At 44.2% G+C, this 20,552-nt stretch overlaps 1 protein-coding gene across 1 annotated transcript in view; it reads left to right on the top strand.

Annotated features, from left to right (window-relative positions):
• LOC139269350 (phospholipid-transporting ATPase ABCA1-like) overlaps positions 1–20,552 on the top strand; it is a 179,335-nt gene that overhangs the window by 48,122 nt on the left and 110,661 nt on the right. Inside the window, exons 5-6 of the mRNA XM_070888368.1 lie at positions 1,065–1,183; positions 20,228–20,349. Coding sequence (XP_070744469.1) covers positions 1,065–1,183; positions 20,228–20,349 — 241 coding nt within the window. The remainder of the gene's footprint in view (positions 1–1,064; positions 1,184–20,227; positions 20,350–20,552) is intronic.

The following is a 20,552-nucleotide window of genomic DNA, read 5'->3' as shown; positions in this document are numbered from 1 at the left end:
GTCTGTCGCTCCACTCCAATGCAGTGCTGCGGGACTGCTGCACTGTCGGAGGTGCCGTATTTCGAATTAGTTGCTAAACTGAGGACTCGCTGCACTTTCAGGTGGACTTAAAATATCCCACAGCACTATTTTGAAGAAGAACAGGGGAGTTATCCCCGATGTCCTGGTCAATATTTATCCCTCAACCAACATCATTAGAACAGATTATCTGGTCGTTACCACATTGCTATTTGTGGGAGCTTTCTGTGTGCAAATTGGCTGCCGTGTTTCCCACATTACAACAGTGACTACACTTGAAAAGTACTTCATTGGCTGTAAAGCACTTCGTGATGTTCTGATGTCATGAAGGACACTATAGGAATGCAAGTTTAAAAAAAAATTGAATTTAAACAATTTAAATATTTTGTGGAGTTAATTTAGCAAAAACTGAACAAAACATAATCAGCTGCCCTGTAAAAAAAATATTAAGCATTGGAAATGTACACATTTTTTTCAAATATTTGACCATTTGAACCCTGAAAAACAATCCAGCTCTCAAAAGGTTCATGAAATATAATCAGTTCTTGAAATATCAGATGTGGGTTAAATGATATATGTATGTAAATATATAGAGCAAGAATTAAGAGATGTAATTGTGTTTATTTAGTTGACTAGATGTTCAGTAGATTGAGTGACCAGTTACTAACTGCTAAGTTCTGGGCCCTCTGGCTCGTTTTTTTGGGGGGGGATTTGGCTTTGGGTGTGGCCAAGTGGGCAAGAGTGACTATTTGGGGCTTCTGATCTGTGCTAGCCCAAAAACCAGAATTGAATTTTGACTTTGGATCAACCAAATTGCATCAGTGTGCGCTCCGATCGATTAAAGAAATATCTGAAAGAATGAGATAAGCCCAAACTGAACATGTTTGGAATTTCATTTTGGAACACCTGCCCTGATTTGCTTACAGCTTGTCAGCGTTATTATTGGAAGCATTGTTTTACCGTGACTTTGGCAAGCAAGTGCAACTCTACCCAATAGATTTTATTTGCATGAAGCTTTCTTACGCTGTCTTTCCCACTGTTTGCAGCATCTCCCGTCTGTTTTTTGATGCCAAGAAGATACTTCTGTACAGCCAAAAGGATGGCAACATGGGAGCCTTCCACAAACTGTTTGAAGCTCTTCAGAAGTTCAGTAACTCTACTTCAGGTATTTACTCAGCATTTGTCTCAATAAGTATTCCTTCCTATTTGAGTTAACCACCATTTTACTCTGCCGGTATTTATCAAAAACGACAACTTGTATTTATGTTCACGCCTTTGATGTAGTAGTAACACGTCTCAAGGTGCCTCACAGGAACCTTGTCAGACAAAATTTGACACCGAGACACAAAAGCAGATATTAGGGACAGGTGACCAAAAGTTTGGTCAAGGAGGTAGGTTTTAAGGAGCTACGTTAAGAAGGAGAGAGACGTAGAGAGACGGCGAGATTTAAGGATGGAATTCCAGAGCTTGGGCCTTAGTAGCTGAAGGCCCGGCTGGCTATGGCAGAGCGATTAAAATCGGGGATGCGCAAGAGGCCAGATCTGGAGGAGAGCGGTGGTCACGGGGGGGTTGTAGGGTCATTATCAAGTATTTGTGATTTTATTAAAAAGTTGATATTTTCATCTTCTTTCCCTTTTAAGCTTAATCGTACTCTCCAGGCTACACGCCATACCCAAGCTGTGAGAGCAGAGTGATGACCTGTTCCCAACCTCTGCCTGTCATGTTCTGTAATCTGTGGTCACTGGTAGATAAGCCCAAAGCCTGAGTTGACTTGCCCTCTAACCTTTCATCTCCTCTGTTTGGTGAACGACCTGGAGTTTGTTTGATAGTTCTCCTATCGGGCACGATAGAGATCAGTAACTCTCTGTTTGGGGAATCATCGTTGCAAACTTGCATTCTGTTCTGTAGCATCCATACCATCTACATTTTTGCCCTGGTAATTCTCCACATTTTTAATTAAAAAAAAATTATTCGGGTACTGTAAAAATAGCCCCAGATGTCACATAATGTCAAGAGGAGGTAACTTATCAAGAGAGTTGGACCCACCGACAGTACAAACTCAGGGTTGCCAAATCTGGCCGGACATATTCCTGAAGGCTTCATCACGTGACCTCCAACCGCCCGCCCCCACGCTCCCGCCATTTGTTGCCAACACGTCCATCAAAGTTCCCCATAATTTTGTTTTGGTGTGCAGCCCCATTCAAAAGCCAGTAAGCGGCTTGCACGGGACCTCCAGCTTGCTGCCCGGCCGCATTGCTTAGCGGGACTGTTGATGTCTGCCCTCACGGCGCACCGCCTTCCCAAACAACTGGAAAGCAAACAAATTCTTCGTTACCTGATTGACTGTCAAGAATCATCCAATCAAACAGACCTCATTTGCCTATCTCCAATATTTTTATATCCAATAAACACATGTGTTCAAAGTAAATGGGGAAAAAAAAGCACATGCAATATTTCTGACGGCCCCTATAACTTTCTTTTCTCTCCTGGATTGCTCGAGGCAGTGTCCTGGAGATGAACCTCTTATTCTTGGAGACTCCAGGTCAGTTGCAGAGGGTTGGCAACCCTATATGACCTGCTTATAGAAAGTAGAAAAGAAAGAGCAGCCCTGCGCCTGACTTGTCATAATGGAGTGCAGGGCGTAAAGATGACACGTCCGTTATCAGCTGTGAACAGAAAGCAGGTTCTTGTCAGGCTTCGGGAAGTGTTTTGTGCACACCCATTTTGCAAAACATTGCCCATCTGCTCCATTCATATTCGGGTTAGTCGACACATACACCCTGGCTTGGTGCTGAATATCAAATCGGTGAATTATTTCCTTGTGCGCACCGTCACCAAGCAGTAAATCTTTATTCCACTGTTGTATTGCTTCTAGATCTAACAACTACAAGCTGACACAGTTGCAGGGCTTTCATTTCCTTGATGCAGGTGGCCACCTCGGACAGTCTGAATTTTGCTGAATTTTGGCAGGCCTAGTCCGAAGGCTGGTATTAAGGGAGCAGGTCAATAAAGAATGGCCAGGACGTGAACCTGTGTGAACGAAGGGTTGTGGTTATGCTGTTTATTTGTGCAAATGTCGCGTCAATCTATTGAGCAAGATGAAGAATATAGGGGTCCTCTGTTTGAACAGTGAACCATGCATTGTGGGCCTGAGCCATTAGACAAGTTTCTGGTCTGTGCAGCGTTCATTGATCTCAACCAGTGACCAGTGTTGGAGGTACCGTAATTGGTCTCAACAGTGTGTGCTTGAAAGACAAAATCAGTCATTGTTTTAGCGGTGTCGGCTGAGGGATAAATATTGGCCAGGACTCCAGGAGAACTCCTCTACTCTTAATCAAAATCGTACCGTGGCGTCTTTAGGGGTACGCCTGGGGAGCCTAACAAATGGGCCCTATTAATGTAGCAGATTGGGCTACAGGTTGTCGCGTCGCTAAATTGGGTTGCTTTCTGCCTATCTTGCACCCAAAAACAATCCCAATTTCTATCTCATGGTCTCCATTAGAAAGTGCCTGGCGAAGCTTTTTGCTCTGTTGCGGGAGCGGATAGAAGAACAATCAGCACCATTTTTCAGGCAATGTCAGGTAGAGTTAATGAGATGATAAGTCTTGATACTATGCAATTCGCGTCATGTTTGTCAAATCTCCCGTTTGTTTACGAATAATTTTTCTTGCGACAATGACTCGGGGGTAGATTTTAATCATCGGGTGGTAAGCTCGTAGGGGGTGGGGGTAATTTTACCTTAACCCGCCCATTGGGAAACTGGCGGGATCGGGTACAACACTGGTTTTACACCCCGCTCAAATTCGCTCACTATTGAAGTAAATGGAGAGTAATATTGATTTCATTGGAAAGGAACAGTGGCTGGTCAATGCGCTATCATCTGTTTCTGGCTGGCAGTGACAGTTAAAACCTACCCTTACATTTAAGAACACAGCACAGAACCTATATGGTCCCAAAATAAGCTGATCGAAGCTTTGTTTACCTTTGTCCACTGACCTTGTCCTTAAACTCTTTGCAGTTTGGCTTATTTGAGAGACACAGAGAGGGAAGTGCATGGTGGTGTGATTGTCATATACATCCAACTGCTTCTGTTTCGTAACGTTCAATGTCAAATAAAGTACAGGATCCATGTGTTCAGTGGAATTCATTCCAAAGTACAGTTGATCCAACCCAGATGTGAGGAGCAAGCCTCCAGGAAAATGCTGTGTGGTGAGATCTGTTATCTGGAGTTTGTGCTTGCTGGACAGTAAACATCCCAGTACACAATTTGCTTCGTGCCAAGAGTAACACTGTTGGCCACACTGCACTCTGTTGTTTACAACCAAAGATCGGTGCTGGGTCCTCAACTATTTACAATCTATATCAATGACTTGGATGAAGGGACCGAGTGTAATGTAGCCAAGTTTGCTGATGATACAAAGCTGGGTGGGAAAGCAAATTGTGAGGAGGACACAAAAAATCTGCAAAGGGATATAGATAGGCTAAGTGAATGGGTAAAAAATTGGCAGATGGACTATATTGTGGGAAAATGTGAGGTTATCCACTTTGTAAGAAAAAATAGAAAAGCAAATTATAATTTAAATGGAGAAAAATTACAAAGTGCTGCAGTACAGAGGGACCTGGGGGTCCTTGTGCATGAAACATAAAAAGTTACTATGCAGGTACAGCAAGTAATCAGGAAGGCAAATGGAATGTTGGCCTTTATTGCAAGGGGGATAGAGTATAAAAGCAGAGAAGTCCTGCTACAACTGTACAGGGTATTGGTGAGGCCACACCTAGAGTGCTGCGTACAGTTTTGGTCTCCGTATTTAAGGAAGGATATACTTGTATTGGAGGCTGTTCAGAGAAGGTTCACTAGGTTGATTCCGGAGATGAGGGGATTGACTTATGAAGATAGGTTGAGTAGGTTGGGCCTATTGGAGTTCAGAAGAATGAGAGGTGATCTTATCGAAACATATAAGATAATGAGGGAGCTCGACAAGGTGGATGCAGAGAAGATATTTCCACTCGTAGGGGAAACTAAAACTAAGGGACATAGACTCAGAATAAGGGGCCGCCCATTTAAAACTGAGATGAGGAGGAATTTCTTCTCTCGGAGGGTTGTAAATCTATGGAATTCTCTTCCCCAGAGAGCTGTGGAGGCTGGGTCATTGAATATATTTAAGGTGGAGATAGGCAGATTTTTGAGCGATAAGGGAATAAAATGAGTTGAGTTCATGATCAGATCAGCCATGGTCCTATTGAATGGCGGAGCAGGCTCGAGGGGCCAGATGGCCTACTCCGGCTCCTATTTCTTATGTTCTTATAGTTGGGCAGCGGGGCGGATTTTAACTCTGCCCCCCGAGGCAGGAACAGAGCGGCGAATTGTTGAAATAGAGGGGCTCCATTTCCTGCTCCATTCCCGTCAATCTCCAGTTTTAACAACAACGCAGCGCCTTCAATTTAGTAAAACGTCCCAAGGCGCTTCACAGGAGTTTAATTAGGAGGGGGAAAATAGAGTACGAGAGGAAGCTTGCCGGGAACATAAAAACTGACTGCAAAAGCTTCTATAGATATGTGAAGAGAAAAAGATTAGTGAAGACAAACGTAGGTCCCTTGCAGTCAGAATCAGGTGAATTTATAATGGGGAACAAAGAACTGGCAGACCAGTTGAACAAATACTTTGGTTCTGTCTTCACGAAGGAAGACACAAATAACCTTCTGGAAGTACCAGCGACCGAGGGTCCAGTGAGGAGGAGGAACTGAAGGATATCCTTATTAGGCGGGAAATTGTTTTAGGGAAATTGATGGGATTGAAGGCCGATAAATCCCCGGGGCCAGATAGTCTGCATCCCAGAGTACTTAAGGAAGTGGCCCTAGAAATAGTGGATGCATTGGTGATCATTTTCCAACAGTGTATCGACTCTGGATCAGTCCCTATGAACTGGAGGGTAGCTAATGTAACACCACTTTTTAAAAAAGGAGGGAGAGAGAAAACGGGTAATTATAGACCGGTTAGCCTGACATCAGTAGTGGGGAAAATGTTGGAATCAATTATTATCGATGAAATAGCAGCGCATTTGGAAAGCAGTGACAGGATCGGTCCAAGTCAGCATGGATTTATGAAAGGGAAATCATGCTTGACAAATCTTCTGGAATTTTTTGAGGATGTAATTAGTAGGGTGGACAAGGGAGAACCAGTGGATGTGGTGTATTTAGACTTTCAAAACACTTTTGACAAGGTCCCACACAAGAGATTGGTGTGCAAAATCAAAGCACATGGTATTGGGGGTAATGTACTGACGTGGATAGAGAACTGGTTGGCAGACAGGAAGCAGAGAGTCGGGATGGCAGGCAGTGACTAGTGGGGTGCCGCAGGGCTCAGTGCTGGGACCCCAGCTATTTACAATATACATCAATGGTTTAGATGAAGGAATTGAGTGTAATATCTTCAAGTTTGCAGATGACACTAAACTGGGTGGCGGTGTGAGCTGTGAGGAGGACGCTGAAAGGCTGCAGGGTGACTTTGACAGGTTAGGTGAGTGGGCAAATGCATGGCAGATGCAGTATAATGTGGATAAATGTGAGGTTATCCACTTTGGGGGCAAAAACACGAAGGCAGAATATTATTTGAATGGCAGCAGATTAGGAAAAGGGGAGGTGCAACGAGACCTGGGTGTTATGGTACATCAGTCATTGAAAGTTGGCATCCAGGTACAGCAGGCAGTGAAGAAGGCAAATGGTGTGTTGGCCTTCACAACTAGGGGATTTGAGTATAGGAGCAGGGAGGTCTTACTGCAGTTGTACAGGGCCTTGGTGAGGCCTCACCTGGAATATTGTGTTCAGTTTTGGTCTCCTAATCTGAGGAAGGACGTTCTTGCTAATGAGGGAGTGCAGCGAAGGTTCACCAGACTGATTCCCGGGATGGCTGGACTGATATATGAGGAGAGACTGGATCAACTGGGCCTTTATACACTGGAGTTTAGAAGGATGAGAGTGGATCTCATAGAAACATATAAGATTCTGATGAGACTGGACAGGTTAGATGCGGGAAGAATGTTCACAATGTTGGGGAAGTCCAGAACCAGGGGACACAGTCTTAGGATAAGGGGTAGGCCATTTAGGACTGAGATGAGGAGAAACTTCTTCACTCAGAGAGTTGTTAACCTGTGGAATTCCCTACTGCAGAGAGTTATTGATGCCAGTTCATTGGCTATATTCAAGAGGGAGTTAGATATGGCCCTTACGGCTAAAGGGATCAAGGGGTATGGAGAGAAAGCAGGAAATGGGTACTGAGGTGAATGATCAGCCATGATCTTATTGAATGGCGGTACAGGCTCGAAGGGCCGAATGGCCTACTGCTGCACCTATTTTCTATGTTTCTATGTTTCTATGCCCAGAACTATGGTAAGAGGGGTGTTTCTATGATATCAAACAAAATTTGACACCTAGCCACGGAAAGAGATATTAGGGCAGATGACCAAATGTTTGGTCAAAGTGGTAGGTTTTAAGGAGTGTCTTAAAGGAGGAGAAAGAGGGAGAGATGCAGAGAGGTTTAGGGAGGGAATTAGAGTTTAGGGCCTTGGCAGCTGAAAGTACGGCCAGCAAGGGTGGAATGATAAATATCGGGGATCCTCAAGAAGCCAGAATTGGAGAAGTGCAGAGATCTCGGGGGCGCTGTAGGGCTGGAGGAGATTACAGAGGTATGGAGGTGCCAGGCCATGGAGGGATTTGAAAACAAGGATAAGAATTTTAAAATCAAGGCGTTGCTTAACTGGGAGCCAGTGTAGGTCAGCGAGCACAAGGATGCTGGGTGAGAGGGACTTGGTGTGAGTTAGGACACGAGCCGCCGCGTTTTGGATGTCCTCCAGTTTATGGAGGGTAGAATGTGGGATGGGGCTGGGAGCGCCTATGGTTTTGGCAGCGGATGAAGTGCTCGCCGAATTTGGGCGGGAGCCTCGAGCATAAATGCCAATCAGAGTCCTATGATGTCAGTATTACCCCCGATGGCACTTCGACTGGAGCCCGGAAACTACTGTGGCTACCTCACCAGGCTGAAGCCAGGAAGGATGTTGAGGTTTTCCAGTTCAGTGAGAACATTTACTTTTGGGGCCAGGAGGAACATGAATGTTTCTCCGAGCTCCACAAGGGAAGTCATGGCCTCACGTGCCCCAGACTCCTCAGCTCCCTTTCCATCCTATCAGACCCTTCCAATACGTTCTCCCCGCTCCTTTACCTGTCAATGGGCGAGCGAACTATAGCCATCCACTCGTCTCCTGCCACCAGCCACTCTTCCCCACTTTCTGTCAGTTCTGGCATTTAAATGAGGCCTGGGAGTAACAGATTCCCCGAGTCTGAAATTCTGGCCAGTGTTTCTCACTTGCCGTTGCCCCACCCTGCCCGATAACCACTCGGGGTTAAAATTGACCCCAGTGTTCCAAACTAGAGTAAAATGCACTTACTTTACAAATCAAGTTCAACACCTTCCAAATTAAAGTGAGTCTACAGTTCCACATAACATTTTGAGGCAAGTGTGTTGCAAACGAGAATAAAAATGTCCGTAAAATCTCTGTACCGGGCTTCCTCAGATCTCTGTTGCATCAACTGTTCTCTACTGGGGCAGTGGGCTAGTTGCTCGAGTTGGACATTTGGGAAAATGGGCCAGGGCTACAGCTCCAGATCCCTATCCTGCAATCCCTCCTAGACTTGTATATGTGGACATTTGGGTAAAGGTGGGAAGAGCTGGAATACGATGCCCCTACAGTTGAATAGCCTAATCCCAAACTGTCAAGGCTTACACATGAGCAGTGGCCAACTAGATGTGATCCTGGAAGGGAACCAGAGCCTGTGGAACTGTATTCCAGCAAAGAATCGGCAGCTGCAGAAGAGGGGAGAAAGGGCCAAATTGGAAAGGGAAATCCTGTATATGTATTTTAAAGTAATATTTCTTATCTCTTGGATTTTAAATTTCAGTTTATTTCTAATGCAAGAGTAGGTGTCGCAAGCTTCCCATTAAGTCAATAAATCTTAAAACTGCAGCGATGCTGTACTTTAAAGTACCGTGTCATGTGAAAGTACCTCAAAGCACCACACTCAATTAATTATTTTTGATGAGAGGTGCCATATAATTGAACCCTTCCTTAGTCCTTAGCAACACAGGAGCTATTTTCATCTATGGAGTATTTGATCATCTTTGTCTATGCTTCCTATAACCAGGGCCACTTGTTTACAGTGAACGAATAAGTCAAATTCCATTTTTATTAGATAGGATTCCAGGAATTTTGCCAGTGTTTGGGATTGAATTCTAATTCTCAGTTGCCCTCTTTGTTACTGATTGGGATCTGTGAGTGAACAAGAACCTTACCTCAAATCCTTTCCCATTTCTTTGGCTGCTTCTTTGTTTGGTGCTGTCTATCCGCTCTGTACACTGCTGGATCATTGACAAGTCTCCATCAACCTACGTCCTGAACACTTCCATCATCACAAGGTTGATTCACAGATGAACCGCGTCTGCTTATTTCCTCTTGTCTTTTGTGTGAGACTGAGAAAAAGCAAAATATTTGAGAACCGGAAGAAATCACTCGAACTATAAAACTTTGTTGCCTTGGCAGAGGTTCGATTGCGTTTGTCACATGCTTATCTGCATTCTTGACTGCCCACAAGCCAAGTGTACCTAAGTTAGAACTAAATAAACAAACACAGCCCCAGGCATAACACATGCATGTACACGCGCACTCACACACACACTCACACACACACACACACACACACACACTCACACTCCCACTCACACTCACACTTACACACACACACACACACACACACTCACATACACTCACTTACACACACATACACTCACACACACACACACACACACACACTCACACACACACACTCACACACACACTTACATAAAATGCTCTGCACTTTCCAGAAAATGGCTTACCTGGGTTTTCAAGAGGGCCCTGTCTCCCAAAACTGGAATTCCCAGTATCCTATTTATCTGGAACACAAAAGGGAGGAAGTGATGCTTCAGTTGTACAGAGCCTTGATCAGAGTCCATCAGGAGTACTGCGTTCAGTTCTGGGTGCCACCCCTCAGGAAGGATACATTGGCCTTGGAGGGAGTGCAGTGCAGGTTCACCAGAATGATACCGGGGCTTCGATGGTTAAATTATTGGGACAGGTTTCATAAACTTAGCTTGTATTGCATTAAATATAGAAGATTGAGGGGTGATCTGATTGAGGTGTTTAAAATGTTAAAAGAGTTCAATAGGGTAGATAGAGAGAAACTTTACTCTGGTGGGGGAATCAAGAATGAGGGACTTATTTTTTAAATTAGAGATAGACCATTTAGGAGGGACATCGGGAAGTATTTTTCACACAAAGGCTAGTAGGAATCTAGAATTCTCTCCCCCAAAAGGCTGTGGATGCTGCGACAATTGGAGCTTTCAAGACTGAGAGGGACAGATTTTTATACGGTCAGGGTATCAAAGGTTATGGGGCTCAAGCGAGTAAATGGAGTTGAGGTACAGATCAGCAATGATCTGATTAAATGTTGGAGCAGACTTGAGGGGCTGAATGGCCTATTAAAATCATAGAAGCATAGAATGGTTACAGCACGGAAGAAGGCCATTCGGCCCGTCGAACCCATGCCAGCTCTCTGCAAGAGCACTTCAGCTGGTCCCATTCCCCCATCCTTTCCCCGTAGCGCTGCAAATGTTTTTCTTTCAGGTACTTATTCAACTCCCTTTTGAAAGCTGTAATTGAGTCTGCCTCCACTACCCTTTCAGGCAGTGCATTCCAGATCCTAACCATTCGCTGCGTAAAGAAGTTTTTTCTAATGTCGCTTTTGGTTCTTTTGCCAATCACTTTAAATCTGAGTCCTCTAGTTCTCGACCCTTCTGCCAATGGGAACAGTTTCTCTCTCTCTACTCTGTCCAGCCCCCTCTTGATTTTGAACACCTCTATCAAATCTCCTCTCAACCTTCTCTGCTCCAAGGAGAACAATATACATCAATGATTTAGATGAAGGAATTGAGTGTAATATCTCCAAGTTTGCAGATGACACTAAGCTGGGTGACGGTGTGAGCTGTGAGGAGGATGCTAAGAGGCTGCAGGGTGACTTGGACAGGTTAGGTGAGTGGGCAAATGCATGGCAGATGCAGTATAATGTGGATAAATGTGAGGTTATCTACTTTGGTGGCAAAAACACGAAGGCAGAATATTATCTGAATGGCGGCAGATTCGGAAAAGGGGAGGTGCAACGAGACCTGGGTGTCATGGTACATCAGTCATTGAAAGTTGGCATGCAGGTACAGCAGGCGGTGAAGAAAGGAAATGGTATGTTGGCCTTCATAGCGAGGGGATTTGAGTATAGGAGCAAGGAGGTCTTACTGTAATTGTACAGGGCCTTGGTGAGGCCTCACCTGGAATAGTGTGTTCAGTTTTGGTCTCCTAATCTGAGGAAGGAGGTTCTTGCTATTGAGGGAGTGCAGCAAAGCTTCACCAGACTGATTCCCGGGATAGCAGGACTGACATATGAGGAGAGACTGGATCGATTGGACATGTATTCACTGGCGTTTAGAAGGATGAGAGGGGATCTCATAGAAACATATAAAATTCTGACGGCACTGGACAGGTTAGATGCAAGGAAGAATGTTCCCGATGTTGGGGAAGTCCAGAACCAGGGGACACAGTCTAAGGATAAGGGGTAAGCAATTTAGGACTGAGATGAGGAGAAACTTCTTCACTCAGAGAGTTGTTAACCTGTGGAATTCTCTACCGCAGAGAGTTGTTGATGCCAGTTCGTTGGATATATTCAAGAGGGAGTTAGATATGGCCCTTACGGCTAAAGGGATCAAGGGGTATGGAGAGAAAGCAGGAAAGGGGTACTGAGGGAATGATCAGCCATGATCTTATTGAATGGCGGTGCAGGCTCGAAGGGCCGAATGTCCTACTCCTGCACCTATTTTCTATGTTTCTATGTTTCTCCAGTCTATCCACATAACTGAAATACCTCATCCCTAGAATCATTCTCGTAAATCTTTTCTTCACCTTCTCTAAGGCCTTCACATCTTGTTGTTCCTGTGTTCCTTAGTGTCCCAAATACATGAAAAGAAATACTAAATGGATACTAGTCAAAATCAGTCCAGTTCTTCATTGGCAACAGGCATATCCTCCGAGTCAATCAAAGATTAGGCAATAGGTAGGGAAGCTTAAAATTTCCTCACAAGCAAAATGTGCCCTGATGTTGATCAAAGTTAACCTTTCTGCTGGAGATCAAGAGGGCATTGCAACAGTTCTGGATAGTTTACAGGTAGGCCCTGGTTTTGGAATAACCAGCAACAACTTGCTCTGGGAATTTTTGGTGGTGCCTGCAATGTTACGGTTACAAATGATGCAGTGATGTTTCAATCTTGCACTTCTCATGTTTACAGACATGATAATATGATGTGTATGCCACTTAAGGATGACAGCGTCCCTTTGAACAGGGACAACAAAATGTAAGGTGCACCACTTGAATTTTTTAGTAAGAGCAAAAAAAAACAAAAGCTATTTTAGTGTAAGACCATTTATAGCTGTCAGCCATGCCTCAGTGCTGCCGTCCTTCGGATAAGATGTTAAACCGAGGCCTCCGTCTTACCTCTCAGGTGGACATAAATGATCCATGGCAATATTTCAAAGAAGGGCAGGGGAGTTACCCCCGGTGTCCTGGCCAATATTTATCCCTCAATCAACATTACTAAAAAACAGATTATCTGCCCATTATCACATTGCTGTTTATGGGAGCTTGCTGTGCACAAATTGGCTGCTGTGTTTCCTACATTACAACAGTGACTATACCTCAAAAGTACTTCATTGGCAGTAAAGCGTTTTGAACATCCTGAGCTTGAAAAGGGGCTATATAATTGCAAGTCTTTCTTTTCAAGTCTTTCTGGATCAACTGGGCCTCTATTCACTGGAGTTTAGAAGGATGAGAGGGGATCTCATAGAAACGTATAAGATTCTGACAGGACTGGACAGGTTAGATGCGGGAAGAATGTTCCCGATGTTGGGGAAGTCCAGAACCAGGGGACATATTCTTAGGATAAGGAATAGGCCATTTAGGACTGAGATGAGGAGAAACTTCTTCACACAGAGAGTTGTTAACCTATGGAATTCCCTTTTGCAGGGAGTTGTTAATGCCAGTTCATTGGATATATTCAAGAGGGAGTTAGATATGGCCGTTATGGCTGAAGGTATCAAGGGGTATGGAGAGAAAGCAGGAAAGGAGTACTGAGGGAATGATCAGCCATGATCTTATTGAATGGCGGTGCAGGCTCGAGGGGCCGAATGGCCTACTCCTGCACCTATTTTCTATGTTTTCAAGTCTTTTTTGTCATGATTATGTATAGAGCAGGATGGACTGACATGATCGGTGGCAGAGATTTAAATCTGCAGCAGTTCTTGTGCTTATTGCCGCATTTCTCTGATTACCTAAGGGGCAAAGTTTGATCGGAGCTCTCTGCTCCTGTTTCCTCCAAGCTGAAACTGGGATAGTTCTAGAATATGACAACATGTATCTTTAAGCAAAAGAAAAGAGGGTCTTCATGTTTTACAGTAGTCACCATTTTCAATGTGTTCACAATGCATTGGTGGAGATGTCCTTTCTCGACATTTTGAAGTAATTTATTGCTGGCAGGTTTGTGGCCACCCGTGTGTGCTTCGAAAATGTGCCCTGTAATTCCCAGAAATATTCCCACACTCATTTCGAAAGGATCCGCCACAAATAGTTAAACTGGAGGGAAATGAGTTAACTTCAGCGAATTTAACTAAGTGTAAGTCTAACGGAAAAGCAAAAACAATAGATGGAAATGGAGAAATTAGATCATTCTTTTTAAAGTATCAGAACATGTGTTTTTGGTTTAGAAAATCGACCCATAAAACAATGTTTCCAATTCTCAAACTGCCAAACTTGGAAAACCCTTGCTCTTTTTCTCTCTGACTAAACAACAACAACTTGTATTTACATAGCGCCATCAACGTGGTAAAACGTCCCATGGTGCCTTCGATACATTTGACTTCCTACAACATCCAGCTCAACTTTTCTGTAATGTAGGTACATAACAGGAAAGATTGTGACTTCACACTGGCCTGGGAATTACCTGAGAGGGCATGGCAGCCTGGGAACTCACACCATCAGCTGGGAGATATGCACCTGCACACTAAAATGAAAAAGTAATTTGTAGCGTAGACAGAATGTGCAGTGTAGTCACATTGCATCGTTGATCATAATGTTGTTTCTTTGATAGCTCCTGCACATAAACTTGGGTGGAGAGGGTGATGGGAGTCTAAGGGTGCTTTGCTTGCTTATTTTGGGGGATCAGGGAGTATACTTTTTTTTATTCACTCATGGGATATGGACATCGCTGACAATGCCAGCATTTATTGTCCATCCCTAAATGTCCTTAAGCAGGTGTTGGTGGGCCTTCTTCTTGAACCGCTGCAGTCCGTGTGGTGAAGGTACTCCCACAGTGTTGTTAGGGAGGGAGTTCCAGGATTTTGACCCAGTGACGATGAGGGAACAGTGACATATTTCCAAATCAGGAAAGCTTTCTCTCAGGAGATTAAACGGCTGTGGCGGAGACCATTCTGGGGCTGGACTCCGCATGTTTTGTGCAAGGTTATTGAGTAGAATGGACCTATATTCTCTGGAGTTTAGAAGAATGAGAAATGATCTCTTTGAAACATATAAGATTCTGAGGGGGATTGACAAGGGAGATGCTGAGAGGTTGTTTCCCCTGGCTGGAGAGTCTAGAACTAGGGGGCATAATCTCAGGATAAGGGGTCGGATGTTTAAGACTGAGATGCGGAGGAATTGCTTCACTCAGAGGGTTGTGAATCTTTGGAATTCGCTACCCGAAAGGCTCAGTCGTTGAATATATTCAAGGTTGAGGTAGATAGATTTTTGGACTCTTTGGGAATCAAAGAATGTGAGGATCGGGCGGAAAATGAAGTTGAGGTCGAAGATCAGCCATGATCTAATTGAATGGCAGAGCAGGCTCAAAGTGCCGTATGGCCTCCTCCTGCTCCTAATTGCTGTGCTCTTAATGAGCCAAATGACCATTTCAAGTTCCAAACTTTTTCCCGCAGTCTATTTAGATCCATTTTCAAGTTGTTTGCAAGACACCTCAGCAATACTATAACCAACATCACTTGGGAAGCATATAAACTCTTCACTAACTATGGCAAAATGTTTCAGATTTGGTACACCTGCACATTGGTCAAGAACTACATTAAACTTTAGCAGCTATTTCCTGAAGGCTTTTTCCGACTCTGGCTCCTGCCTCACCCGGGAGGTGAAGCTGATGCGAGTCCAGAATGTTATTTGTATTAAGATTATCAACTGGAGTAAATCCCTCCCCACGAGGATATATAGTGAGCCAGGATCCATTCTGCCATATTAGGATAAGAACACAGCCTTTTTATGGTCCCTTTTAATTCAAATGCTGACAGAATTTTATCTTTTGTGATATAGCTCCACATAATTGTGTAATCAGTCTGCCCATGTCACAGTTGTTTTAGAGCTGAGGTCACGGAGTTCTCGGGGCGATTATGAAGGTGGCTGACTGTTGTACTTCCCCATAACACGTGCCTACGGGTGGAATGGATGAGCTCACAGTCTCAGCTGACAGTTGGGTTCAGTACTAAGGGAGTGCTGCCTTGATTGATGTTTCATTAGAATCATTGAATCATAGAAACTTATAGCACAGAAGGGGGCCATTTGGCTCATCGTGCCTGTGCTGGCTCTTTGAAAGAGAGCAGCCATGCTTAGTCACACACCCCCGCTTTTTGTCCGTGTCCTTGTTAAATTCCTCATCCTCAAGTACATGGAAAATGTGACAAAGAGGAGAATACTCCCATGGCCTGGGGAATGTGGCAGAAGAGAGGTGGGTAGACCACAGGTAGGAGATAGAGGTGATCCAAAACTTGGCTGCCCGTGTCCTGACTCTCACCAAGTCACGATCACCTACCACCCCTGTACTCGCTGATGTACATTGGCTCCCGGTTAAGCAACACCTCGATTTTCAAAATTCTCATCTTGTTTTCAACCCCTCCATGGCCTCACCCCTCCCTAATCTCCTTCAGCCCCACACCGGCTGAGATACCTGCACTTCTCTAATTCTGCCCTCTTGAGCATCGCTGATTATAACTGCTCAACCATTGGAGGCCATGCCTTCTGTTGCCGAGGCCCTAAGCTCTGGAACTCCCTGCCTAAACCTCTCCGCCGCTCTACCTCTCTTTCCTCATAGGAACATAAGAACATAAGAAATAGGAGCAGGAATAGACCATACGGCCCCTCAAGCCTGCTCCGCCATTCAATAAGATCATGGCTGATCTGATCATGGACTCAGCTCCACTTCCCTGCCCGCTCCCCATAACACCTTATCGTTTAAGAAACTGTCTATTTCTGTCTTAAATTTATTCAATGTCCCAGCTTCCACAGCTCTCTGAGGCAGCGAATTCCACAGATTTACAACTGCCTGAGAGAAGAAATTTCTCCTCATCTCTGCTTTACATGGGCGGCCCCTTATTCTAAGATCATGCCCTCTAGTTCTAGTCTCCCCCATCAGTGGAAACATCCTCTCTGCATCCACCTTGTCAAGCCCCCTCATAATCTTATACGTTTCGAGAAGATTACATCTCATTCTTCTGAATTCCAATGAATAGAGGCCCAACCTACTCAACCTTTCCTCATAAGTCAACCCCCTCATCTCCGGAATCAACCTAATGAACCTTCTCTGAACAGCCTCCAAAGCAAGTATATCCTTTCGTAAATATGGAAACCAAAACTGCACGCAGTATTCCAGGTGTGGCCTCACCGGTATCTTGTATAGCTGTAGCATGACTTCCCTGCTTTTATACTCCATCCCCTTTGCAATAGAGGCCAAGATACCATTGGCCTTCCAGATCACTTGCTGTACCTGCATACTATCCTTTTGCGTTTCATGCACAAGTCCCCCCAGGTCCCACTGTACTGCGGCACTTTGTAATTTTTCTACATTTAAATAATAACTTGCTCTTTGATTTTTTCTGCCAAAGTGCATGACCTTACACTTTATAACATTATACTCCATCTGCCAAATTTTCACCCACTCACTTAGCCTGTCTATGTCCTTTTGCAGATATTTTGTGTCCTCCTCACACATTGCTTTTCCTCCCATCTTTGTATCATCAGCAAACTTGGCTACATTACACTCGGTCCTTTCTTCCAAGTCATTAATAGAGATTGTAAATAGTTGGGGTCCCAGCACTGATCCCTGCAGCACCCCATTAGTTACTGATTGTTTACCAGAGAATGAACCATTTATCCCGACTCTCTTTCCTCCTTCATCTTTCCTCCTTCAAGATACTCCTACCTCTTTGACCAAGCTTTTAATCACCTGCCCTAATTTCTCCTTATGTGGCTCTGTGTCAAATGCTTTGTCTCATAATACTCCTGTGAGGTGCCTTGAGACGTTTCACTACATTAAAGGCGCTATATAAATACAAGTTGTTGTTGTTGTTGTTGGCAAGGACAGGAGTAGGGGGCAAGTTGTCTCCTAATGTGAAGCACATTGGGATGTTTTACTGTGTTAAAGGCACCAAACAAATGCAAGCAGTTACTGTAAACAGATGAGGTAGCTACATTCAAATTGGCAGTCAATTTCTTGTAATCGCTAATGACTTCTGATTTGTATGATGATCCTTGAAGGAAGCTTTGATGCTGGTTGTAACATGCAGCGCCTTGCAAATTGTAGAAGTTCGGGAAAACTTGTACCTCCTTGCAGGGGTGCTGCAGTTCAGAGAATAAAAAGAGCATTTTCAGTCAAATTGTCTGGCAGCAAACTGAAGTGACTCAGATCTCCAGACAGGCTCCATCCACCAAGCAGAGAACAAAGCCTGCGTGTAAACCGATAGCAGCAAATGTAGGCTGGAGAGCAATGACCGATAGTAACCTCTTCTCTCCTTCACGCAGCCCAGCTCTGGGGAATGAGCAGCGTTGCTTTCTCAATCAGCTGGGCTGCCAGACTGGGAGCGCTGCCAAAACCTGCACCGAGCAGCACAAAGGGAGTGCTGACTGGCTGAAGAAGTTGTGTTCGAGCGATATGCTATATAGTGCTCTTTCCTCCTACACAGATTCTTCAGAGCTGGAGTGCCAGGATTCATTATAGAACATTAACATATATCTATATATTTTTTAAATGAAGCCTCGCTTTCCTTCCATTCTGTGGTTTTTTTTTCAGTACAGCTGTTGTTAGTGGAATCCTTTCTCTCCCCCCGCCCCAATGATAACTAGAGTGCTATGAAACGTTGCAACCAGGTGACAGCAGTGCAAACAGTTGCAGAAACTTCCCGCGGGCGATTTTTGATCCTTTGTTGCCGATCCAGTTTCGGAAGTTTGAGACCTTTGCAAAAGCAGCAATTTGCGGTGTTCTTGATGAAACATGCACCCACCCTGCAAGCGGATACAGACTGCAAGGTTACTGTCGGTCAGCTCACAAGTCAAGACAAGCCACAGGAATCCCTCGTGCACATGGTTCCTCTGCTGCTATGAATATTAACTTACTCTGTTTGAGCCTGAGCTTCGGATATATACGCAATGTGAACTACATTAACCCCACCAAGTTTTTCAGCAAATTTGCATATTCCTCTTTAGTTGGCGTTCTGTCAAGATCTTTTTTATTCCTTCTTTATTTGCTAGAAATCCAGCTGCGTTGGAGTACATTTAGGCACATTTTTAAAAACGTGCCATCTTTTTATTTTTAACTCTGGACTGAAGGCTAAGAATGGATGTGTAGCTGGTTCCAATAGCGTAGGATTAAGGTGTGCATGTTTATTGCAGAGCACTGGAGGAGGGATTCAATGAACAGCTGCTTCACTTTGTAAACATATTTGACAAGTTTTTAACCGTAACAAAAGACTGGACGCTAAAAGATCTCTGTGAATTCTGCAGTATCAGAGATCATCTTCAAATCTGAAAGAGAGAGCTTGTCTTTGTGCAATGCCTTTCACCTCGTCAGGACGTCCCAACTCGCACAGACAACAAATTTACTTTTGAAGTCTAGCCGTTGTTGTAATGTAGATCAACGTGACAGCCAATCTGCATGCAGTAGAGTCTCACAAAACAGCAAATAAATCATAGAATCCTACAGCACAGAAGGAGGCCATTTGTCCCATCGTGCTTGTGCCGGCTCTCTGAAAGAGCTATCCAATTAGTCCCACTCCCCTGTACCTTCCCCATAGCCCTGCAGTTTTTTTAAAAGTATTTATCCAATTCTCTTTTGAAAGTTACTATTGAATCTGCTTCCATCACCTTTTCAGGCAGTGCATTCCAGATATGAAAAAAATACAATTTATCTGTGTTTGAGGGCGTTGACTGTGTGATAAATGTTGGCCAGCATAGCAAAAAGAAAGACTTGCATATATATAGCGCCTTTCACAACCACTGGACATCCCAAAGTGCTTTCCAGCCATTGAAGTACTTTTTGAAGTGTAGTCACTGGGAAACGCAGCTGCCAATTTGCACACAGCAAGATCCCACAAACAGCAATGTGATAATGAGCAGATAATCTGTTTTAGTGATGTTGGTTGAGGGCTAAATTTAGGCCAGGCCATCAGGGATAAATCCCCTACTCTTCTTTGAAATATGCTGTAGGATAGTTTATGTCCACCTGAGAGAGCAGATTTAATATCTCATCCGAAAGACTGCCCCTCTGACAGTGCAGCACTCCCTCAGCACTGCTCTGAAGTGTCAGTCTAGGTTTTTGTGTTCAAGTTTCTGGAGTGGGGACTTAAGCCCACAACCTCCTGACTTGGAAGCAAGGGTGCTATCCCTGAGCCACAGCTGACACCAGGAGAGTTCTTTTCTCCTCGAATAGTGCCATGGGATTTTTTTTATATCAACCTGACGAGGCAGTTGAAGCCTTGATGTAACATTTTGCCTGAGAAAAGATACATTTGACAGTGCAATACTCCCTCAGTCTCAACCTACATTATGTGCTCACTTAAAAGCCACAGCCTTCAGACACAAGAGGTGACGTTGCTACCACTGAGCCAAGCTGATACCACTGAGCAAGCAGTTTGGTCTTTGTTGACAGATGCGTTTTTCCAACGGATGTGTGGTTTAATCTTCAGTCTGACACTAACATGCCCCTGGCCCAGCTCAAGTTAGTTGCTTACTGACAATGTCTTCTTTTTTTACGCAGATCTCAGGCTCCGGGATTTCTTAATCGAGAACGAGACTCTGTCTGAATTTCTGTATCAAAACATGTCTTTCGATCGTTACACGGTGGATGAGATCCTGGATGCTGATGTCAATTTTGGAAAGGTAAGAAAGTGGGCACCAGTGTGGACTAATAATCCCAGCACCAACACTTGATCTATACTATCCACAATCGATTAGAAAAACTTTCTTCTGCTTGCAATTCCTGCCAGCCTTTTCCCATTATACATTCCTATCCCACCCTTATAATGGAAACTGCCTATGTTAACTTCACACGGAGTAATGACATGAAATTGTCCATGGAAACG

The sequence above is a fragment of the Pristiophorus japonicus genome, chromosome 1 (genome assembly GCF_044704955.1).
Source record: "Pristiophorus japonicus isolate sPriJap1 chromosome 1, sPriJap1.hap1, whole genome shotgun sequence".
Classification (NCBI taxonomy): Eukaryota; Metazoa; Chordata; class Chondrichthyes; family Pristiophoridae; genus Pristiophorus; species Pristiophorus japonicus.
This window is presented reverse-complemented; position numbering and strand designations above follow the sequence as displayed.